The sequence below is a fragment of the Nerophis lumbriciformis genome, linkage group LG04, assembly GCF_033978685.3.
Source record: "Nerophis lumbriciformis linkage group LG04, RoL_Nlum_v2.1, whole genome shotgun sequence".
NCBI classification, from domain to species: Eukaryota; Metazoa; Chordata; class Actinopteri; order Syngnathiformes; family Syngnathidae; genus Nerophis; species Nerophis lumbriciformis.
In genome coordinates, this window is record NC_084551.2 from 64,213,946 (window position 1) to 64,239,787 (window position 25,842).

General features: G+C 40.6%; 1 protein-coding gene across 1 annotated transcript in view; it reads left to right on the forward strand.

Moving 5' to 3' along the window:
- Positions 1 to 3,654: 3,654 nt before the first annotated feature.
- il21r.1 (interleukin 21 receptor, tandem duplicate 1) overlaps positions 3,655 to 25,842 on the forward strand; it is a 34,004-nt gene continuing 11,816 nt past the window's right edge. The window contains exons 1-3 of the mRNA XM_061946411.2: positions 3,655 to 3,735; positions 14,660 to 14,765; positions 14,913 to 15,103. Of these exons, the coding sequence (XP_061802395.1) occupies positions 3,681 to 3,735; positions 14,660 to 14,765; positions 14,913 to 15,103 (352 nt within the window). The 5' untranslated portion in view covers positions 3,655 to 3,680. The remainder of the gene's footprint in view (positions 3,736 to 14,659; positions 14,766 to 14,912; positions 15,104 to 25,842) is intronic.

Consider the following 25,842-nt stretch of genomic DNA (forward strand, 5'->3'; position numbering starts at 1 on the left):
AAAACTGGACAAAAGTATTGGGACACTTGGGACTACAACTTGACAAAAGTATTGGGAAACTTAGGACTACCACTGGACAAAAGTATTGGGACACTTACACTGGACAAAAGTATTGGGACACCTGCCAAATACGCGGGCCCGACCAATGCTGCTTGCAGCTTTAATTTATGGTTGAAGTTTCTGTGGAACATGCATGCACACAACATGATACATCAACATGCATGCATACAACATGACACATCACACATGCATGCATACAACATGATACATCACAATTTAAAGTTTCTCTCTTCAACATGTTCGAAAAAGAGTAGGAAGAAGCCGGGCTTATTTAATTCGACCCCTTCTTTAATTCATAGCAATTGCTTACACTTTTGTCCACTTCCTGTTCTCAATTTGTACACACACTCTTAGAAATAAGGGTTCTAAAAGGGTTCTTCTACAAGGGCTGAGGTTCTAACTGGAACCATTTGCTTCTGAAAAACCCTTTCCCGAAGAAAGGGTTTTTCAAGGGTTCTTGGTAACGCTAATGGTTCCAGTAAGAACCATTTTGATCCAGAGAACCCTTTAAAACCCCTTTTCTGAATAATTGGTTTTAAAAGGGTTCTCACTAACACTAAGGGTTCCAGTAAGAACTATTTTGATCCAGAGAACCGTTTTTGGAAGAAAGAGTTCTTCAGGGATTGTTGAAAGCATGGGTAAGATCCTGTGTCACCAGGGACATACTTCCTGATAACATTTGCCAATAATGGTGCCTATCTTTAAATAAATGTTTTTCTCATTAAAGTGTTTTGAATGTTTGTTCAATGTCAACATGATAAATGACCACAATATAATATGAACTAAACTGATCTGTAGAATACAATATGGTTCTTTATAGAACCCTCAGAAGACAAGACGGTTATCGGTGAAAACCTTTGAAAAGGGATGTTTTTAGAACCCCCTGTGTCAGGTCTAGATGAAACCCTTGAAACATGAAAGAGTTCTTTGTGGAACTCCCTGTGTGGGTTCTAGATGAAACCCTTGAAACATGAAAGGGTTCTTAGTGGAACTCCCTGCATGGGTTCTAGATGAAACCCTTGACAAACGAAAGGGTTCTTAGTGGAACTCCCTGTGTGGGTTCTAGATGAAACCCTTGAAATACGAAAGGGTTCTTAGTGGAACTCCCTGCGTGGGTTCTAGATGAAAGTCTTGAAATACAAAAGGGTTCTTAGTGGAACTCCCTGTGTGGGTTCTAGATGAAACCCTTGAAATACGAAAGGGTTCTTAGTGGAACTCCCTGTGTGGGTTCTAGATGAAACCCTTGAAACATGAAAGGGTTCTTAGTGGAACTCCCTGCGTGGGTTCTTTGTAGAACCTCTCATGGGGGGTTCTGGGTGGAACCTTACACACACAGTTCTAGGTAGAACCCTCCAAAAGGGTTCCAGGTGGAACCTTTATAAAAAGGTTCTACCTGGAGCCAAAAAGGGTTCTCCTATGAGGACGAGCCGAAGAACCTTATATGGTTCTACTTAGCACTTTTATTTCTAAGAGTGCAGCTTACCCCATAAATGATCATTTTTTTGATAAAAATGAATAAATAACAGTGAAGTAAGTTATATTTTCTATTGTGAGATAACTAAGATTATCAATAAGTTCAGAATGTTTATCATGATTCTTCTTCTTTGCACTTTGAGTTTGAACAGTTTCTTAAAGTGGATCATATTAAAACATTGTTTCACTTCTTCACTTCTACTATCCATTCCATCATGGAATCCCACAGTCTGACATACTGAAGGTTTTAAGTGTTGTACGTGCACACAAATGTTTGAAGTGTAACTATTCTCAGAGGTTGTACTTCTCCTCTTAATCATTGTTTTTGGGTAGCAGGTTGGAGTTTGCTTTGAGCATCATTTTGTCATTTTATTGTCAACCAAATAAGAACGACCATAGAAAACGACCCCAAAAAATATAATTAGTAATTAAAGCTGCAAGCAGCATTGGTCGGGCCCGCGTATTTGGCAGGTGCTAGTCCTAAGTGTCCCAATACTTGTGTCCAGTTGTAGTACTAAGTGTCCCAATACTTTTGTCAAGTTGTAGTCCTAAGTGTCCCAATACTTTTGTCCAGTGTAGGTGTCCCAATACTTTTGTCCAGTGTAGGTGTCCCAATACTTTAGTCCAGTGGTAGTCCTAAGTGTCCCAATACTGTTGTCCAATTTTAGTCCTAAGTGTCCCAATACTTTTGTCAAGTTGTAGTCCTAAGTGTCCCAATACTTTTGTCCAGTGTAGGTGTCCCAATACTTTTGTCCAGTTTTAGTCCTAAGTTTCCCAATACTGTTGTCTACTTTTAGTCGTAAGTATCCCAATACTTTTGTCAAGTTTTAGTCCCAAGTGGCCCAATACTTTAGTCAAGTTTTAGTCGTAAGTGTCCCAATACTTTTGTCCAGTTTTCGTCCTAAGTGTCCCAATACTTTTGTCCAGTGGTAGTCATAAGTGTCCCAAAACTTTTGTCTACTTTTAGTCCGAATTGTCCCAATACTTTTGTCTAGTGTACCTACCCTGTCTGCATTGTGTGGGCATGCTGGTGCTTCCTGCTTTTAAGCAGCCATCTTAAAAAAACAGCAGTGCAGCAGCGGTTCTTTGAAGGGTCATAAAATCAAAACCGGAGCAGTTATTTAAACTCTTTCGATAACTTTTAATCAGAAGGGTTCAATCACTCTCCTGTGTTAGTTTGAAGCCGAAACGACAAACACGCTCAGAGGAGATAATGTTTGAAGAAAGGTGACCGGTTTTTACAAATATTTTGTTTTGAAGGGGGAATAGCAAACTTCCTGTTGATTTTTGCTGGCGGTTGTCAATTTATGAAATGTAGGTCTAAGTGAGACCTACATAGAGGTTTTTGTTTCATGTCTCTCCGACCTTCCCAGTGGGAGTTACAGGCAGTTTTGTCATTTTTCTTCTTCCGAGGAGCAGTTTTTTCTCCGTTTTATTCAAAAATTGCTCTAGAGCGCAATTTTGAGATTTGGGGTTAGGTTTTTTTATTAGATCGCAATTTCTGCCAGTCTTGATGTGTGCGTTCAGTTCGGTGAGTTTTGAAGCATGTTAAGGGTGACTGTTTTTAGTACATTTTTGTCTTGAAGGGGGAATTGCCAACTTCCTGTTGATTTTTACCCGAAGAAATTAATTAATGAAAAGTAGGTCTAAGTAAGACCTACATAGAGGTTTTTGTTTCATGTCTCTACAACATTCGTACTGGGAGTTATAAGCAGTTTTCTAGGGGGCGCTAGAGCGCAATTTTGAGTTTTGGGGTTTGGTTTTTTGATAAAAAATTGTGCCGTATATTACTGATGTGTGTGTAAAATTTGGTGAGTTTTGAAGCATGCTAAGGGGGTCAAATTACAGCGCAAAGTTGCGGAAGAATAATAATAATAAAACCTTACAAATTCAATAGGTCCTTATGTCCCATTGCATAAGGACTCCCTTTGGGAGTCCTTATGCAATGGGCCATGCGGGCCCTAAAAATAATTGCAATGAATTTGTCAGGAGGTGATGAATAAATGTATTCTTCAACAAATGGCTATTAGTTTGCCACCTGTTAAATTGTGGTTAAACTGTCTTTTTGATTCATTTTTGTTGCTATATTTAGTGAGACTTTTCTCATTGTTTTCCAGGCAGCGGCTGATAAAGATCGTCTTCTTGTCATGGCTGCTGTCTTTTTTTTGACCCTCTGGAGTCTCACTCTGCTGCTTCAAGCAGGTATGTTTCATGTTTCTATTCATCTGCTAATCTGTCCACTCTTCAGATCCACTGATATGGTTTTTTACACTCTTAGAAATAAAAGTGCTAAGTAGAACCATATAAGGTTCTTCGGCTCGTCCTCATAGGAGAACCCTTTTTGGCTCCAGGTAGAACCTTTTTATAAAGGTTCCACCTGGAACCCTTTTGGAGGGTTCTACCTAGAACTGTGTGTGTAAGGTTCCACCCAGAACCCCCCATGAGAGGTTCTGCAAAGAACCCATGCAGGGAGTTCCACTAAAAACCCTTTCGTATTTCAAGGGTTTCATCTAGAACCCACACAGGGAGTTCCACTAAGAACCCTTTCGTATTTCAAGGGTTTCATCTAGAACCCACACAGGGAGTTCCACTAAGAACCCTTTTGTATTTCAAGACTTTCATCTAGAACCCACGCAGGGAGTTCCACTAAGAACCCTTTCGTATTTCAAGGGTTTCATCTAGAACCCACACAGGGAGTTCCACTAAGAACCCTTTCGTTTGTCAAGGGTTTCATCTAGAACCCATGCAGGGAGTTCCACTAAGAACCCTTTCATGTTTCAAGGGTTTCATCTAGAACCCACACAGGGAGTTCCGCAAAGAACTCTTTCATGTTTCAAGGGTTTCATCTAGACCTGACACAGGGGGTTCTAAAAACATCCCTTTTCAAAGGTTTTCACCGACAACCGTCTTGTCTTCTGAGGGTTCTATAAAGAACCATATTGTATTCTACAGATCAGTTTAGTTCATATTATATTGTGGTCATTTATCATGTTGACATTGAACAAACATTCAAAACATTTTAATGAGAAAAACATTTATTTAAAGATAGGCACCATTATTGGCAAATGTTATCAGGAAGTATGTCCCTGGTGACACAGGATCTTACCCATGCTTTCAACAATCCCTGAAGAACTCTTTCTTCCAAAAACGGTTCTCTGGATCAAAATAGTTCTTACTGGAACCCTTAGTGTTAGTGAGAACCCTTTTAAAACCAATCATTCAGAAAAGGGGTTTTAAAGGGTTCTCTGGATCAAAATGGTTCTTACTGGAACCATTAGCGTTACCAAGAACCCTTGAAAAACCCTTTCTTCGGGAAAGGGTTTTTCAGAAGCAAATGGTTCCAGTTAGAACCTCAGCCCTTGTAGAAGAACCCTTTTAGAACCCTTATTTCTAAGAGTGTAGGGCCGATACTAGAGGTGGCAATCTTTGGCCACCTCACAGTTGGATTACGATTCAGGAGATACGATTCGATTAAAAATCGATTATTGATGCATCTTTCATTTCATTTCATTTATTGATGCAGTTTTAAAAATGTTTTCATTTCCCTCAATAAGCGTTTATTTCCCACATTTATTAAATGAATGGAAATGTGTGCACAACTGAACATAAGTGCCCAATAATAAAGGATCTGGTCAGATCTCATACCGGCCAACTACTCCGGTTTTCCCGTAATTAGTACGGTTTTCATCAACCTATTCCGGGTTACGGTTGCAGTGATAAAAAATACGTTTTTTCATTAATTAAAAACAAAATTTTTTTTAAAGTTTTATTCACGAAATCGCGTAACAACAATGACAATCGACACTGCTTCCCGTAACTTCCTATCGAGCCATTCCGAATGCCATGCGCGAGGTTATTTATAGCACCGCTGCCAAGCACGAGGCACCATGCAGTTGCCATTGTTTCCAAACGAGCGAACGATCATGGAATCAGCCGGAGAAAAATCGCAAACGAGTCTTAAACCGAAAAGAAAACTGCAGTCATTCCGTGAAGAATATTCAAAAGCCTATCCGGGAATAATTATCCGTTCCAAAAAGGGTGAAAACTACGCGAATTGCACCTTGTGTTCGATATTTCGATGACGACATTGGAAAAGTATTGTCAGTACTTCTGTCTTTGAGGGAATGCAATACGGCTTCCACAGGCGAAAACATTTACAAAATACTCGCGGAAGAAATAGACTCAAACGAAATTCCTTGGCAGAATTTGGTTTGCTTTGCTGCCGATAATGCTGCAGTGATGATGGGATCTAAAAAGGGTGTTGCAGCTTTCATTACGGAAATGTCTCCTTCGGTTTACATCGTTCGTAGCATAAAAAAACTCACAAAACATAACATATTAAGTAAATCTTTTATTACATAAACAATAAATCAAATCAAAAATAATTTCTGTGTACAGTATATCTTTTTATTTGTGATAACGATAACATGTTCAAAACAAGTAACATATAACTATCATACTATTCTAGGGGGGCAGTACCTCTGGATTGGCAGACCGGGGTGGTGGTTCCTCTCTTTAAAAAGGGGAACCGGAGGGTGTGTTCTAACTATCGTGGGATCACACTCCTCAGCCTTCCCGGTAAGGTCTATTCAGGTGTACTGGAGAGGAGGCTACGCCGGATAGTCGAACCTCGGATTCAGGAGGAACAGTGTGGTTTTCGTCCTGGTCGTGGAACTGTGGACCAGCTCTATACTCTGGGCAGGTGTCCTTGAGGGTGCATGGGAGTTTGCCCAACCAGTCTACATGTGCTTTGTGGACTTGGAGAAGGCATTCGACCGTGTCCCTCGGGAAGTCCTGTGGGGAGTGCTCAGAGAGTATGGGGTATCGGACTGTCTGATTGTGGCAGTCCGCTCCCTGTATGATCAGTGTCAGAGCTTGGTCCGCATTGCCGGCAGTAAGTCGGACACGTTTCCGGTGAGGGTTGGACTCCGCCAAGGCTGCCCTTTGTCACCGATTCTGTTCATAACTTTTATGGACAGAATTTCTAGGCGCAGTCAAGGCGTTGAGGGGATCCGGTTTGGTGGCTGTAGGATTAGGTCTCTGCTTTTTGCAGATGATTTGGTCCTGATGGCTTCATCTGGCCAGGATCTTCAGCTCTCACTGGATCGGTTCGCAGCTGAGTGTGAAGCGACTGGGATGAGAATCAGCACCTCCAAGTCCGAGTCCATGGTTCTCGCCCGGAAAAGGGTGGAGTGCCATCTCCGGGTTGGGGAGGAGATCTTGCCCCAAGTGGAGGAGTTCAAGTACCTCAAAGTCTTGTTCACGAGTGAGGGAAGAGTGGATCGTGAGATCGACAGGCGGATCGGTGCGGCGTCTTCAGTAATGCGGACGCTGTATCGATCCGTTGTGGTGAAGAAGGAGCTGAGCCGGAAGGCAAAGCTCTCAATTTACCGGTCGATCTACGTTCCCATCCTCACCTATGGTCATGAGTTTTGGGTTATGACCGAAAGGACAAGATCACGGGTACAAGCGGCCGAAATGAGTTTCCTCCGCCGGGTGGCGGGGCTCTCCCTTAGAGATAGGGTAAGAAGCTCTGTCATCCGGGGGGAGCTCAAAGTAAAGCCGCTGCTCCTCCACATCGAGAGGAGCCAGATGAGGTGGTTCGGGCATCTGGTCAGGATGCCACCCGAGCGCCTCCCTAAGGAGGTGTTTAGGGCATGTCCGACCGGTAGGAGGCCACGAGGAAGACCCAGGACACGTTGGGAAGACTATGTCTCCCGGCTGGCCTGGGAACGCCTCGGGATCCCCCGGGAGGAGCTGGAACGAAGTGGCTGGGGAGAGGGAAGTCTGGGCTTCCCTGCTTAAGCTGCTGACCCCGCGACCCGACCTCGGATAAGCGGAAGAAGATGGATGGATGGATGGACTATTCTATTACTTCTTAATTCTATGATGCTATTGAATTACATTTTAATGAAGTAAACTTATCATAAAGTTACCATATCATTTTTTGCAGTATGATCAATCTGATAGAATAAATTTGGATTTTAGCCACAAAAAGGTAATGACACCAATGTTATCTATTGGAATTGTTTAGTACTGTTATACTGTTAAAAGTGTTTATACTATTTATGCTTTCAAGTCCAAGTTGAAGAAATCTTGTTAAATGTTGACAGCATAACTACCAAAATACAGAAGTATGTCCTTAATATTTTTGCAGTGCTATTTCTGTTGAAAAGTTCAAATGATTACATTAGAGATGTGATGTGCCACTTTTCAAGTGTCTGATGGCTTCAATTAATTTTCATTAATTTTTCATATTTTGAAAGGCTTACAAAAAAACTACATTTGAATTGTAATTCCATGCTATTGACAGGACTATTAATTTTAATGAAGTTAGCTTACCATGTTTACAGTATGATAATTGTGATAGAAATGTGAATTTTAGGCACAGAATATTTTTTACAATTGAACAAGGCAGTAGATTATACAAGCTTGGACAGAAAGTTAATAATGACACCAATTTTTTTTTAATGGAATTGTTTAGTACTGTTTTACCATTTGTTTACTGTAAAAAGTGTTTATACTTTCAATTAACAAATTGAAGTCTTGTGAAAGGTTGACAGGATAACTGGCATTAACTGTCAAAATAATTTCAAACTATTGAAGTTAGCTTACAGAATAAACATGTCAATCAACCCATATGATTTTTGCTGTAATATTTTTTTGTTTTGAAAAGTCACTGTGACTGATAGAAAAGTGATGGTTTTAGCAACATTTTAACCTGTCTGAATGCTAATAATCATTTTGCGTCGCCTGAACCCCCCACCAGGACTTTGTCCTGGACCTACCGGGGGCCTGCGGCCCCTGGACCCTGGCTACTAGGTTTTTCTGATTTCAAAAGTTGGCAGGTATGAGATCTCAGTGAGGTGGCTCACTGCAGTCAGACACATTTTACAACTGTCTGCATTACTTTATTTACAAGAAATACATCGATTATTGATGTTTACTAATCGATTGTATAATCGTCCATGTCCAAATTGCGATGCATCTAAAAATCGATTGTTTTCCCAACCTCTAGCTGATACAGATTATTAGTAATCAAAGAGGACAATATCTGATATTTGTAGCCAATATTCATTTGCAGTAAAAGTGATTTAAAGATGAATATTATAGGTCATTAACAGTGTTGGGACTAACGCGTTACTGTAACGCCGTTAGTTTCGGCGGTAACTGGTAATCTAACGCGTTATTTTTTTATATTCAGTAACTCAGTTACCGTTACTACATGATGCGTTACTGCGTTATTTTACGTTACTTTTTATGTAGTATAAAGTGTGTTTTATCGGAGCGCTGCTGTGTCATCGTTCTGATTCTTCTTGCGTCACAAGCCGGAGAAGAGAGAGAGACATGAGCTCTGTGTGGGTGTGTGGGGAGGGAGGAGAGGGGGGGGGCGTGTCTGATCATGGCGGAGCCAGAAGTCGAGTTTGCTAACATGGAGATATTTTCACTACTTTTCTTTTGTCGAGCACAAAGAAAATAACATTTTAGTTAAATGTAAATTGTGCTTTGGATCAAAGATGCCATCTACTGCCCAAAACAGCAATTCAAATCTGCTGAAACAAGCTACATAAGCAACATGCTTCGACGAAGCTAGTAAAGAGAGATAGAGACTGAAGGTACACACACTCTGTCAATCAATGTTCCCTCTAATTGTTGATGTGTGTGAGCAAACGCAAAAACTCCCTGAGCATTCAGTGGAGCCCATGTGAGCAACATCAGAACTGTGGCTACACCAGCAGCACACCTGTCCCAAACCTGACTAAATAACAAGTTCCATCTCCATCCATCCATCCATTTTCTACCGCTTGTCCCTTTCGGGGTCGCTGGAGCCTATCTCAGCTGCATTCTGGCGGAAGGCTGCGTACACCCTGGGAAAGTCCCCACCCATCGCAGGGCCAACACAGATAGACAGACAACATTCTCTTATTATTAGAATCAAATGACAGCAGTCATTTCCATTTTTAACATAAGTGTTTAGGCCCACTTATAATGACAATAACAACAAATATTGTTTTTCATGAACTGTGTACCGTATTTTCCGCACTATAAGGCGCACCGGATTATTAGCCGCACCTTCTATGAATTACATATTTCATAATTTTGTCCACCAATAAGCCGCCCCGGACTATAAGCCGCGCCTACGCTGCGCTAAAGTGAATGTCAAAAAAACGCTGCGCTAAAGTGAATGTCAAAAAAACAGTCAGATAGTTCAGTCAAACTTTAATAATATATTGAAAACCAGCGTTCTAACAACTCTGTCCCAAAATGTACGCAAATGTGCAATCACAAACATAGTAAAATTCAAAATGGTGTAGAGCAATAGTAACATAATGTTGCTCGAACGTTAATGTCACAACACACAAAATAAACATAGCGCTCACCTTCTGAAGTTATTCTTCATTCGTAAATCCTTCGAATTCTTCGTCTTCGGTGTCCGAATTGAAAAGTTGCGCAAACGTGGTATCCAAAATGGCCGATTCCGTCTCGTCGAAGTCATCGGGAGTCAGTGTCGCTGTTGTTCTGTGAATCCTGCCTTCCGGAAAGCTCGGACCACAGTTGTGACCGAAATATCTGCCCAGGCATTTACGATCCACTGGCAAATGTTGGCGTATGTCGTCCGGCGCTGTCTGCCCGTCTTAGTGAAGGTGTGTTCGCCTTCGGAGCTGTGTGAAAAAAGCCACCCGGCCTCTTCGCGTAAACTTCCCTTAACCACTCGCTCATCTTTTCTTCATCCATCCATCCCTTCGAGTTAGCTTTTATGATGACGCCGGCTGGAAAGGTCTCTTTTGGCAAGGTCTTCCTTTTGAATATCACCATGGGTGGAAGTTAGCATGGCAAGCTAGAACCACAGTGAAGGATGACTTCTCATTCCCTGTGGTGCGAATATTCACCGTACGTGCTCCCGTTCCACAGTGCGGTTCACAGGAATATCAGTTGCTGTGAAATACGGTAGTAATCCGTGTGCGGATGGAGAGATTGCGTCTTTTTATGAACCGGATCCTTTTCGCTTAGTAGGAGCCATTTTGTGGTCTTTACAGATGTAAACAGGAAATGAAACGTACGGTGATATCCGCGCGTTTTTTCTTCTTCTTCCGGGGGCGGGCGGTAGCTTACAGTAGAAGAAGAAGCGCTTCCTGTTCTATGGGGGCGGGTGCTTACCTTGGCGGTTGCTTGCGTAGAAGAAGAAGCGCTTCCTGTTCTACCGGGAAAAAAGATGGCGGCTGTTTACCGAAGTTGCGAGATCGAAACTTTATGAAAATGAATCGTAATAAAGCGCACCGGGTCATAAGGCGCACTGTCAGCTTTTGAGAAAAATTGTGGTTTTTAGGTGCGCCTTATAGTGCGGAAAATACGGTACTTGTATTGTTTGTCTGGGTGGAGGTCCTGCTTTGGAAATAGTTTGTACCCCTTTCAGACATTGCATTTAGTTCCCATTAAAACATTCACATGTTGCACAATGAGATGTAAGCAGGGGATCATGTGTACATTCCTGCAACTTCCTGTTTGTAAAAAATATATTTTTATTAGTATGTATTTAATATATTAACAGCATTTAATGATTAATATTTATAAATTAAGATTCCTAATAAATGACACTAGAATAGGCACACATTTGATTGGTAAATCATAGAGTAACGACCTGGAATGACACTTTATGTGTGGTGTTGGAGTTGTCCGACTTTTTGTGTGGCTGTAAACGCATCACTCTAAATGTATAGACTATAAAGTTCACAAACATAAAGAGGGATCCTAGTGGGCCAGGCCAATCGTTCCTTATCTCTAAACTAAAACTGGGGAAATGTGTCGAGTGTTCTGGGCTTCAGACATGATTTTGTGTCAGAATTTCTTGAGGAAAAAATGCCTGGTTAGACTTTGTGTATGTAGTGTGTGCCTTTCTTGCTTTACATCTATGCTGTTATTATGCTGTTTGTTACTTATGTATGTTATGTTGCAGCTATTTAAAATAGTTTTGTCAATTTGTTCTGGCGAGAAACAAATTGGCCTTTATAACATATCTTTGTCTTTGTGTGTTGTATGTAGACCACATGGCTTAGCAGAGTTGAGTGATGCAAATGCATGTCAAGTTGATCAACAGATTGTATTATTCTCCAGTGCAATAACAGTACTGAAATGAAGGCTAAAAGGGCATTAATTGGAGCTTTAAAAAAAAAAAGAAGAAAAAAATAAGTAACTAAATAGTTACTTTTCACAGTAACGCATTACTTTTTGGTGTAAGTAACTGAGTTAGTAACTGAGTTACTTTTGAAATGAAGTAACTAGTAACTATAACTAGTTACTGTTTTTCAGTAACTAACCCAACACTGGTCATTAAACAGCTGGATAAAGTAGTTTTTTTAACATGTATTCTTTGGGAAAGATGGACCAGTAGCGATGATGTTTCATGACCTGGTGGTTCATTTAGCAGCAAAGAATATCAGCGGATTTCACCAACCCCTTCATTACGTGTGTCTAAGAGCAACATCCACATTTGCATTTCAAAATATGGCAAATCTGGGAAAATTGGTCAAAATATGGAAGTTGTCTTCATCAGAAAAACTGGCCAAGGACTTAATTTATTAGCAGTTTATCAATCAATCAATCAATCAATGTTTATTTATATAGCCCTAAATCACAAGTGTCTCAAAGGGCTGCACAAGCCACAACGACATCCTCGGTATAGCCCACATAAGGGCAAGGAAAAACTCACCCCAGTGGGACGTCGATGTGAATGACTATGAGAAACCTTGGAGAGGACCGCATATGTGGGTAACCCCCCCCCCTCTAGGGAGACCGAATGCAATGGATGTCGAGTGGGTCTAACATAATATTGTGAGAGTCCAGTCCATAGTGGATCCAGCATAACAGTAAGAGCCCAGTCCACAGTGGGGTCAGCAGGAAACCATCCCGAGCGGAGACGGGTCAGCAGCGCAGAGATGTTCCCAACCAATATACAGGCGAGCGGTCCACCCCGGGTCCCGACCCCGGACAGCCAGCACCCCATCCATGGCCACCGGATCTGTGTGTCTTCCCCTCCACAAAGGATAGGGGGGAGCAGAGGAGAAAAGAAAAGAAACGGCAGATCAACTGGTCTAAAAAAAGGGGGGGCTATTCAAAGGCTAGAGTATACAAATGAGTTTTGAGATGGGACTTAAATGTTTCTACTGAGGTAGCATCTCTAGTTTATATGAATGTAAGGTTTTCTTGTGAGGAACCCTGAAAAATTGCCAACTCTGAAACTTGTACTCTGGTTTGAGATTGTCATTACTGCCACAAGTGGTGAAAAGGTGTATTACAAATGGCTGTCGCTGAGGTTCATACTGAGAAGCAGATATTTGTTGACGCTTCAACAATGGACCCCCGGCCCTATGGTTAAGACTAGTCTACATTGCTGCTTTCTTTGAGGTGTAAAAGTTGAAGTTGAGCAGTGAAATGTTTCGTTGAGTTGAGATTGGTGATGGGTTGATGAGGCGTCATGAAGCGTTTCGACACATTGCAAAACTGTATTGATACTGTGTCGATACTGTGTCACTAAATACTGACATCTGCTGGACATTAAAAATCCCTACAGGCAACCTATGGACCGACTCAACTGACACTGATTTGATGCCCTAGTACAGGGGTCACCAACCTTTTTGAAACCAAAAACTACTTCTTGGGTACTGATTAATGCGAAGGGCTACCAGTTTGATACACACTTAAATAAATAAATATATTGTCATTTGTAATTTACATGTAAGTGTGATTTAAACAAGAATAGCTAAATAAATAAATTTATATACATAAAAAAATGGGTATTTCTGTCCGTCATTCCGTCGTACATTTTTTTTTCCTTTTACGGAAGGTTTTTTTGTAGAGAATAAATGATGAAAAAAAACACTTAATTGAATGGTTTAAAAGAGGAGAAAACACGAAAAAAATTAAAATAAAATTTTGAAACAGTTTATCTTCAATTTCGACTCTTTATAATTCAAAATTCAACCGACAAAAAGAAGAGGAAAAACTAGCTTATTTGAATCTTTTTGAAAAAATAAAAAAAAGAATTTACGGAACATCATTAGTCATTTTTCCTGGTTAAGATACATTTTAGAATTTTGATGACATGTTTTAAATTGGTTAAAATCCAATCTGTACTTTGTTAGAATATTTAACAAATTGGACCAAGCTATATTTCTAACAAAGACAAATCAGTATTTCTTCTAGATTTTCCAGAACAAAAATTTTAAAAGAAATTCAAAATACTTTGAAATAAGATTTAAATTTGATTCTGCAGATTTTCTAGATTTGCCAGAATAATTTTTTTTGAATTTTAATCATAGTAAGTTTGAAGAAATATTTCACAAATATTCTTCGTCGAAAAAACAGAAGCTAAAATATTTATTATTCTTTACAATAAAAAATAAATTTACTTGAACATTGGTTTAAATTGTCAGGAAAGAAGAGGAAGAAATTCAAAAGGTAAAACGGTATATTTGTTTAAAAATCCTAAAATCATTTTTAAGGTTGTATTTTTTCTCTAAAATTGTATTTCTAAAAGTAATAAGAAGCAAATTAAAAAAATAAATGAATTTATTTAAACAAGTGAAGACCCATCCATCCATCCATTTTCTACCGCTTATTCCAAGTGAAGACCAAGTCTTTAAAATATTTTCTTGGATTTTCAAATTCTATTTGAGTTTTGTCTCTTTTAGAATTAAAAATGTGGAGCAAAGCGAGACCAGCTTGCTAGTAAATAAATAAAATTAAAAAAAATAGAGGCAGCTCACTGGTAAGTGCTGCTCTTTGAGCTATTTTTAGAACAGGCCAGCGGGCGACTGATCTGGTCCTTTACGGGCTACCTGGTGACCGCGGGCACCGCGTTGGTGACCCCTGCCCTAGTATATACAATAATAATATAAACCAAGTCATTGTATTTCATTTAGGATTATTTCATATCTTCATTTAAATAAAAATATATTTTTTTAGATACAGTCAATAAATAATGTGAACATGTATCATAACATGGAAATCTAATAGTATGCGCACCGACACAGGTGCGCATACTATGAGCTCGACGCATGCGCCGATGCATCGGCGTTGCCGGACCCATCGCTAGTTGAGATGAAATGTGTGCTCCTCCTGACTGCAGCGGCCTCCTTGTGCGGCGTCACCTGCTACACCGACTACGATGTTCTGCTCAACTGCTCCTGTGCTTCTGTGCCGTCACAGGAGCTCCGCCTCCAGGTCAACTGCAGGTAGATGCAACTTTCACATGTTCTCTATTTTGACCCGCTCTTACGTAATGATACATGAGTGAAAATAAAGATGAGATGTTTGTGAGGAACAAAACACCTGCTGTGAAGGTGTAGACCACCAACTCATCCTACCTTTTGCCGTGGTAGTGACGGAGAACATCCCCTGGTGGTCAGCTGTCAGGTCAGGCCGCCTCAGTCCTGGTGTGTGGTGTACACGGAAGCGCTCTATGACATCGCCGCCATCGGGACCGAGTGCACGGCGAGCGTCAAGCGTCGGGGAGGGCCGGCAGACGACGTCACCGCCTGTCAATCATCCAGCTGGGCGCTGAGTGACGTGGGTGAGTGGAGATCAGGGCTGTGGGCCAAGTCTTGCCCTCGTGTTCAGTTGATGCCCACAACGTTGACAACTTGTTCAAGTAGCTCCTGGCGTTAAAGGGGAACATTATCACCAGACCTATGTAAGCGTCAATATACAGGTAAAAGCCAGTAAATTAGAATATTTTGAAAAACTTGATTTATTTCAGTAATTGCATTCAAAAGGTGTAACTTGTACATTATATTTATTCATTGCACACAGACTGATGCATTCAAATGTTTATTTCATTTAATTTTGATGATTTGAAGTGGCAACAAATGAAAATCCAAAATTCCGTGTGTCACAAAATTAGAATATTACTTAAGGCTAATAAAAAAAAGGGATTTTTAGAAATGTTGGCCAACTGAAAAATATGAAAATGAAAAATATGAGCATGTACAATACTCAATACTTGGTTGGAGCTCCTTTTGCCTCAATTACTGGGTTAATGCGGCGTGGCATGGAGTCGATGAGTTTCTGGCACTGCTCAGGTGTTATGAGAGCCCAGGTTGCTCTGATAGTGGCCTTCAACTCTTCTGCGTTTTTGGGTCTGGCATTCTGCATCTTCCTTTTCACAATACCCCACAGATTTTCTATGGGGCTAAGGTCAGGGGAGTTGGCGGGCCAATTTAGAACAGAAATACCATGGTCCGTAAACCAGGCACGGGTAGATTTTGCACTGTGTGCAGGCGCCAAGTCCTGTTGGAACTTGAAATCTCCATCTCCATAGAGCAGGTCAGCAGCAGGAAGCATGAAGTGCTCTAAAACTTGCTGGTAGACAACTGCGTTGACCCTGGATCTCAGGAAACAGAGTGGACCGACACCAGCAGATGACATGGCACCCCAAACCATCACCCAACCATGCAAATTTTGCATTTCCTTTGGAAATCGAGGTCCCAGAGTCTGGAGGAAGACAGGAGAGGCACAGGATCCACGTTGCCTGAAGTCTAGTGTAAAGTTTCCACCATCAGTGATGGTTTGGGGTGCCATGTCATCTGCTGGTGTCGGTCCACTCTGTTTCCTGAGATCCAGGGTCAACGCAGCCGTCTACCAGCAAGTTTTAGAGCACTTCATGCTTCCTGCTGCTGACCTGCTCTATGGAGATGGAGATTTCAAGTTCCAACAGGACTTGGCGCCTGCACACAGCGCAAAATCTACCCGTGCCTGGTTTACGGACCATGGTATTTCTGTTCTAAATTGGCCTGCCAACTACCCTGACCTTAGCCCCATAGAAAATCTGTGGGGTATTGTGAAAAGGAAGATGCAGAATGCCAGACCCAAAAACGCAGAAGAGTTGAAGGCCACTATCAGAGCAACCTGGGCTCTCATAACACCTGAGCAGTGCCAGAAACTCATCGACTCCATGCCACGCCGCATTAACGCAGTAATTGAGGCAAAAGGAGCTCCAACCAAGTATTGAGTATTGTACATGCTCATATTTTTCATTTTCATACTTTTCAGTTGGCCAACATTTCTAAAAATCCCTTTTTTTTATTAGCCTTAAGTAATATTCTAATTTTGTGACACACGGAATTTTGGATTTTCATTTGTTGCCACTTCAAATCATCAAAATTAAATGAAATAAACATTTGAATGCATCAGTCTGTGTGCAATGAATAAATATAATGTACAAGTTACACCTTTTGAATGCAATTACTGAAATAAATCAAGTTTTTCAAAATATTCTAATTTACTGGCTTTTACCTGTATACCTTGATGTTGCAGAAAAAAGACTATATATTTTTATAACCGATTTCCGAACTCTAAATGGGTGAATTTTGGCGAATTAAACGCCTTTCTAATATTCGCTCTCGGAGCGATGACGTCATGTTGTGACGTCACATCGGGAAGCAATCCGCCATTTTCTCAAACACCGAGTCAAATCAGCTCTGTTATTTTCCGTTTTTTCGACTGTTTTCCGTACCTTGGAGACATCATGCCTCGTCGGTGTGTTGTCGGAGGGTGTAACAACACCAGGCCCGGGCCCTAACCAATCTGGCGCCCTAGGCAAGATTTTAGGTGGCGCCCCCCCACATCGGCAGTGAAGTGTATATACTCACAAGAAACCGAATAGCTTTGTCTTTGACCTTTTTTTTTTACTTACAACTACACCTAATATATAAAGGGGTAGAAAAGTGACTATTACCTGCAGGGCAAACATTAGCTAACCAGAAGGCAATAACAATGTAAACAAAAAACACCTGCTTAAAAGATCTAATACAAATGTCCCTGAGGAATGTAAGGTGGGAGTACTGTAATTACCTAACGTTACATTATTATTTTCCATAACAATTTAGCCCCCTCCACAATATTAACCCGACGTTAAAACAGAACTAGCTATTTATTGATTAGCAATTGCCGAATCATGTAACATTAGCTTAATGCTAAAAAGCCAGCTACTATCACATTCTGTAACAGACAAATAATTTCATGTAGGCTAACGTTACCTACCTGCTACCTCTGTCTTTTCTCGTTTCTCCTCCTCTTCTTTTCTCTTTTTTCTTCCCTGGGCACCTGACAGTTTTGGCCGTTTTGACATCTTGTGTTGATTTTTTGATGTGGTGACGTCCAAAAAGAGTCATGATACGGGAAGGGAGGGGGCGCACCGTGCGGGGGAAGGGGGGGGAGCGTAATGTTGTAACAAATAATATTTCTAATAAATAGGCTTTACTTTACATTTTAATTAACGTGGGATTATTTTTTGTATTTAGAAATAATAGTACCAACTTTTATTTTATTTTTTTTATTTTTTTTTTTCAATATTTGTGGCACTGGCGTGGCGCCCCCTGATGGACGGCGCCCTTAGCATTTGCCTATACGGCCTATGCCACGGGCCGGCCCTGAACAACACGAACAGGGACGGATTCAAGTTGCACCAGTGGCCCAAAAGATGCGAAAGTGGCAAGAAATTGGACGTTTGTTCCGCACACTTTACCGACGAAAGCTATGCTACGACAGAGATGGCAAGAATGTGTGGATATCCTGCGACACTCAAAGCAGATGCATTTCCAACTGGACTGGACAGATCAGCTTTCAGGAAAAAAGAGCGGATAAGGGTATGTCTACAGAATATATTAATTGATGAAAATTAAGCTGTCTGCACTAGGGATGTCCCGATCGAGGTTTTTGCACTTCCGATCCGATACCGATATTGTTTTTGCATTTCCGATCCGATACCGATACTGACCGATACCGATACTGGCCTATCCGAGCATGTATTAAAGTTTAACGTTATTTAGCCTACTTAGTTGTCAGAATCATGTTGAAAAGGGTTTTAGTACTCTTGATCAGGGGCGCCGAAAAGGGGGGGTAAAGGAGACGGATTCTAGGGGCCCATGATGGAGGGGGGCCCAGAGAGGCCCCTAATGATGATGAAATTATAATACAGAAAAAATAATGACACTGTGTTGGGGGCCCTGTAAAGATTATTTTCATGGGGCCCAAAATTCCTAGCGGCGCCCCTGCTCTTGATAACAACTAGCCAGCTGAATTAGGGGAGTTTGATTAATACACAATGGTTGGTAACAAGAAACTGACCTGTTTATTCAAGGATAAACACAAAATAGACAAAATTATACATGACAAACAGAAATGGCATCATTGAAACTAGGGCTGGGCTATATGGCCTTTTTTTAATATTGCGATATTTTAAGGCCATATTGCGATACACGATATATATCTCGATATTTTGCCTTAGCCTTGAATGAACACTTGATGCATATAATCACAGCAGTATGATGATTCTATGTGTTTTGATTGATTGATTGAGACTTTTATTAGTAGGTTGCACAGTGAAGTACATATTCCGTACAATTGACCACTAAATGGTAACACCCCAATAAGTTTTTCCACTTGTTTAAGTCGGGGTTGATTCATGATACAGATATATACTATCAGATATATACTATCATCATAATACAGTCATCACACAAGATAATCACATTGAATTATTTACATTATTTATAATCCAGGGTGTGGAGGGGGGCGCCGGATGTAAGTGTCAAAAAGACAGCCAAAAGAGTTTGATATGAGAATAAATCTAAAGTTAAAATATAGGCTAGAAATGCACCCATTTGCAGGAAATGTAGTCTTGATTTTCAAAATGTTCTTTCAAGGCTTGCATGTCTACATTAAAACATTCTTCTTCATACTGCATTAATATATGCTACTTTTAAACTTTCATGCAGAGAAGGAAATCACAACTAAAAAAATCACTAATGTTTTCATACGGTGTTGATGTGGAAATTTTTGCCATTTTGATGGTGTGGACGTGTGGCACCGAATGGAGATAAGCGTCTCGACAGACGTCACAATATTTGAACAATGATGACGAAAACTGTTGTCTCTGTCGTGTCCGTGTGTCGAAAATTGTTATGCGCTTATTTTTTTATTTGATTTTGTGCGTGGCATCGATTTGCCGTGCGCAAAAGACGCTTGAGCCGGCGCGCACCTTAGCGGCTGCGCTAGCATCACAGCTAACGTTAGCCATGCCGCTACCTCGCTCTCTGCTGGGAGAGGACGTATACGTATGTGACGTATGACGTGACAGTATGTGACGTGTGTAAGAAGGTGCGCTCGCTGTCTGTGAGAGGGAGACACAGGAAAGAGTGAAAAGAGCCTGTCGTGTAATGCCAGCAGCTAAAAGCAACTGCGTGAGAATTCACAGACCTGTGGATGTGTTGAAGGTGTGCTGGAAAATGCGGAACGGAAATTACGGAGCAGCAGAAAAGTGGAATGTATTATTTAAATAGGTGCGTTGGAAAACACGGACCGGAGTTTTTTTTAAACTGGATCTGGATCGGCCTTTTCCCATGCCTTGCCGATACGCAATTTTTGGCAAATATCGGCAGCCGATCCGATCCAAATATCGGATCGGGACATCCCTAGTCTGCACTCTCAAAGTGCATGTTGTTGCCAAATGTATTTCATATGCTGTAAACCTAGTTCATAGTTGTTAGTTTCCTTTAATGCCAAACAAACACATACCAATCGTTGGTTAGAAGGCGATCGCCGAATTCGTCCTCGCTTTCTCCCGTGTCGTTTTCGGCGGTTTCGCTTGCATACGGTTCAAACCGATATGGCTCAATAGCTTCAGTTTCTTCTTCAATTTCGTTTTCGCTACCTGCCTCCACACTACAACCATCCGTTTCAATACATGCGTAATCTGTTGAATCGCTTAAGCCGCCGAAATCCGAGTCTGAATCCGAGCTAATGTCGCTATAGCTCGCTGTTCTTTCCGCCATGTTTGTTTGTGTTGGCTTCACTATGTGATGTCACAGGAAAATGTATATAACGATGGTTAAAATCAGGCACTTTGAAGCTTTTTTTAGGGATATTGCGTTATGGGTAAAATTTTGAAAAAAACTTCGAAAAATAATATAAGCCACTGGGAACTGATTTTTAATGGTTTTAACCATTCTGAAATGGTGATAATGTTCCCCTTTAAGCACCTCAAACATAACATTGAAACAACGTGCATTTAATCAATGTTGGCTTCTGATGTTGATTTGACATTGAATGTCCTTTCTCAACCAATATTCTACCACACAAATACAAGGTGGAAACAACATGCTTTTTGACAACGTTTAATCAATGTCAGGTTGAGACGTTGATTCGAGCATTGAAATGTGGTCATTTTGCCAACCAATCAAAGTGGATCCAATGTTGGACATCAACGTTGTCTCAATTTACAAATTATATTTTGCAAGGTTGTTTCAAAGTCAGTTTTAAAGGACATGTACGTGTAATCAACGTTGCATCAATGCCTGCTGGGATGATTATTATTTCTTAATGTATTACTCAGTTATCATTTAATTGATATACTTTAAGGCAGTGTTTTTCAACCACTGTGCCGTGCAGGCCCGGCCCTAACCAATCTGGCGCCCTAGGCAAGATTTTAGGTGGCGCCCCCCCACATCGGCAGTGAAGTGTATATACGCACAAGAAACCGAATAGCTTTGTCTTTGACCTTTTTTTTACTTAAAGAAAGCAAATTAACAATCAGAATAGTTAACAAGATAAAAAAAAAAAAAAGAATAAATAAATGAATGCAAAAAATAAAAAATGAATATATGAAATACAATATTTTTTACATACATATTGCTTAATTTACATTAATGATGTGCACTTTAACAACTAGGCTTACAACTATACCTAATATATAAAGAGGTGGAAAAGTGACTATTACCTGCAGGGCAAACATTAGCTAACCAGAAGGCAATAACAATGTAAACAAAAAACACCTGCTTAAAAGATCTAATACAAATGTCCCTGAGGAATGTAAGGTGGGAGTACTGTAATTACCTAACGTTACATTATTATTTTCCATACCAATTTAGCCCCCTCCACAATATTAACCCGACGTTAAAACAGAACTAGCTATTTGTTGATTAGCAATTGCCGAATCATGTAACATTAGCTTAATGCTAAAAAGCCAGGTTACTATCACATTCTGTAACAGACAAATAATTTCATGTAGACTAACGTTACCTACCTGCTACCTCTTGTCTTTTTCTCGTTTCTCCTCCTCTTCTTTTCTCTTTTTTCTTCCCTGGGCACCTGACAGTTTTGGCCGTTTTGACATCTTGTGTTGATTTTTTGATGTGGTGATGTCCAAAAAGAGTCATGATACGGGAAGGGAGAGGGCGCACCGTGCGGGGGGGGGGGGGGGGCGCGTAATGTTGTAACAAATAATATTTCTATTATATAGGCTTTACTTTGCATTTTAATTAACGTGGGATTATTTTTTGTACTTAGAAATAATAGTACCAACTTTTTTTTTTTTTTTTCTCCAACATTTGTGGCACTGGCGTGGCGCCCCCTGATGGACGGCGCCCTTAGCATTTGCCTATACGGCCTATGCCACGGGCCGGCCCTGGTGCCGTGAGATACAATCTGCTGTGCCATGGGAGATTATGCACTTTCAACTATTTGGGTTAAAAATAGGGATGTCCGATAATAGCTTTTTGCCGATATTCCGATATTGTCCAACTCTTTAATTACCGATACCGATATCAACCGAAACCGATATATACAGTCGTGGAATTAACACATTATTATGCCTAATTTGGACAACCAGGTATGGTGAAGATAAGGTCCTCTTTTTTTTTAATTTATAAAATAAAATAAGATATTTTCTTGAATAAAAAAGAAGGTAAAACAATATAAAAACAGTTACATAGAAACTAGTAATGAATGAAAATGAGTAAAATGAAGTGTTAAAGGTTAGTACTATTAGTGGACCAATCATGTGTGCTTACGGACTGTATCCCTTGCAGACTGTATTGATATATATTGATATATAATGTAGGAGCCTACCAGAATATTAATAACAGAAAGAAACAACCCTTTTATGTGAATGGGAGAGGGAGGTTTTTTGAGTTGGTGCACTAATTGTGTTTTTTATATTGATTTAATAAAAAATAAAAATAAACGATACCGATAATGAAAAAAACGATACAGATAATTTCCGATATTACATTTTAAAGCATTTATCGGCCGATAATATCGGCACGCCGATATTATCGGACATCTCTAGTTGAAAATATTTTTTGCAAACCAGTAGTTATAATCCACAAATAATGTGCCGTTGTCTAGAGCTGGGTAGAGTAACCGTGTAATACTCTTCCACATCAGTAGGTGGCAGCAGGTAGCTAATTGCTTTGTAGATGTCGTAAACACGTCGTGTGAGACGACGATGGTTTGTCGTGATCACAATATGGAGACGACAGGGTGCAGGTAAAAAGGTATCTAATGCTTAAACAAAAAAATAAACAAAAGGTGAGTGCCCCTAAGAAAATGCATTGAAGCTTAGGGAAAGCTATGTAGGACTAAACTAAAACTGACCTGGCTACAAAGTAAACGAAAACAGAATGCTGGACGACAGCAAAGACTTACAGCGTGTGGAGCAGAGACGGCGTCCACAAAGTACACCCGTACATGACATGACATTCAAAAATGTCCCCACAAAAAAAGGAAAGCAACAACTGAAATATTCTTGATTGCTAAAACAAAGTAGATGCGGGAAATAGCGCTCAAAGGAAGACATGAAACTGCTACAGGGAAAATGCCACCAAAACAGGAGCGCAAGACAAGAAGTAAAACACTACGCATGGGAAAACGCCAAAAAAGTGAAAATAAGTCAGGGTGTGATGCATACTTGCCAACCCTCCCGGATTTTCCGGGAGACTCCCGAAATTCAGCGCCCCTCCCGGGATAAATTTTCTCCCGAAAATCTCCCGAAATTCAGGCACACAATATAAACAAGCATACCTGCCCAATCACGTTATAACTGTAGAATGATGGAGGGCGAGTTCTTGGTTTCTTATGTGGGTTTATTATTAGGCAGTTTCATTAATGTCCTCCCAGCGCGGCAACAACACGCAACAACAGCATTTCGTCTACCATAAAGCAGTTCATCTGCCGTAAACAGCAATGTTGTGACACTCTTAAACAGGACAATACTGCCATCTAGTGCATTTGATGAAAGCACTTTTTGCGTGCCACAAAGCAATGCATCGTCAGTGAGGGCGTTCAGCATGGTTAGAAAAATAGTGACAAATAGAACAAGGATGGACAATTCAACCCTTAACTCAACAATGAGTAGATGAGTGTTATGTGTGTGTATATGTGTAAATAAATGAACACTGAAATTCAAATATTTTCTTTTATTTATACATATACATACGGTATATATATATATATATATATATATATATATATATATATATATATATATATATATATATATATATATATATATACCGTATTTTCCGCACCATAAGCCGCCCTGGGTTATAAGCCGCGCCTTCAATGAACGGCATATTTCAAAACTTTGTCCACCTATAAGCCGCCCCGTGTTGTAAGCCGCATCTAACTGCGCTAAAGGAATGTCAAAAAAACAGTCAGATAGGTCAGTCAAACTTTAATAATATATTAAAACCAGCGTGATGTGGGCGCGCATGGAATCGTATATCAACATGGACGGAGCTGCGTGAAAAAAGCCACCCGGCCTCTTCGCGTAAACTTAAACTTACCTTAACCACTCGCTCATCTTTTCTTCATGCATCCCTTCGAGTTAGCTTTTATGATGACGCCGGCTGGAAAGGTCTCTTTTGGCAAGGTCTTCCTTTTGAATATCACCATGGGTGGAAGTTTCTGGCCATTAGCATGGCAAGCTAGAACCACAGTGAAGGATGACTTCTCATTCCCTGTGGTGCGAATATTCACCGTACGTGCTCCCGTTGTATCCACAGTGCGGTTCACAGGAATATCAGTTGCTGTGAAATAGTAATCCGTGTGCGGATGGAGAGATTGCGTCTTTTCATGAACCGGATCCCTGTCGCTTAGTAGGAGCCATTTTGTGGTCTTTACAGATGTAAACACACAAAGGAAATGAAACGTACGGTAATATCCGCGCGCTTTTTCTTCTTCTACGCGGGCGGGTGGTTGCTTACAGTAGAAGAAGAAGCGCTTCCTGTTCTATGGGGGCGGGTGCTTACCTTGGCGGTTGCTTGCGTAGAAGAAGAAGCGCTTCCTGTTCTACCGGGAAAAAAGATGGCGGCTGTTTACCGTAGTTGCGAGATCGAAACTTTATGAAAATGAATCGTAATATTAATCCATATATAAAGCGCACCGGATTATAAGGCGCACTGTCAGCTTTTGAGAAAATGTGTGGTTTTTAGGTGCGCCTTATAGTGCGGAAAATACGGTATGTATATATATATATATATATGTATATATGAAATATTTGACTTAGTATTTCTTATATATATATATAATACTTGACTTGGTGAATCCTAGCTGTAAATATACTCCTCCCCTCTTAACCACGCCCCCAGCCACGCCCCCCACCTCCCGAAATCGGAGGTCTCAAGGTTGGCAAGTATGGTGTGATGTGACAGTACACCTACTTTGAGACAAGAGCTATAGTGATGCATGCTTGGTTATGCTTTAAAGTCATATCCAACAATTGCCACAACGACTTTTTACTGTCAACTGAGTTTAGTTTTTTTAATGATTTCTGCTGGTGGTGTGTCTCCGCATTTTTTCAATGAAAAAAATGCGCCTTGGCTCACAAAAGGTTGAAAAAGACTGCTTTAAGTGGTTAAATTACTAGTCTCTTCAACTTCATTCCCTAAGGTGTAAAATGGCTTATTCCTTTGTGTTTTTAAAGTTTTCCATTTAGTCTTCAAGTACCGATTTGGGACTAGTATTGGTTGAAATGTAAACAATACACATCCCTAATCTTGTGGCAAAGACTAAAATTTAATACGAGTAAAAGGTATCACCTCCTTGGTGGAGGTCATTTGAGGTGCCAAATGAAGTCAATTCATTCAAAAAGATTGATATAGATCATTGTTCTCATTTTAGTCCTGAGAGTCTTCTTACTGCCATTTGGGTTATTAAGATGAGAAAATATAATATATATACAGTATATAAATAATATAAGGCTCTGGATGCTGTGGGGCTGTCTTGGTTGACAAGACTCTGCAGCATCGCGTGGACATCGGGGGCAGTACCACTGGATTGGCAGACCGGGGTGGTGGTTCCTCTCTTTAAGAAGGGGAACCGGAGGGTGTGTTCTAACTATCGTGGGATCACACTCCTCAGCCTTCCCGGTAAGGTCTATTCAGGTGTACTGGAGAGGAGGCTACGCCGGATAGTCGAACCTCGGATTCAGGAGGAACAGTGTGGTTTTCGTCCTGGTCGTGGAACTGTGGA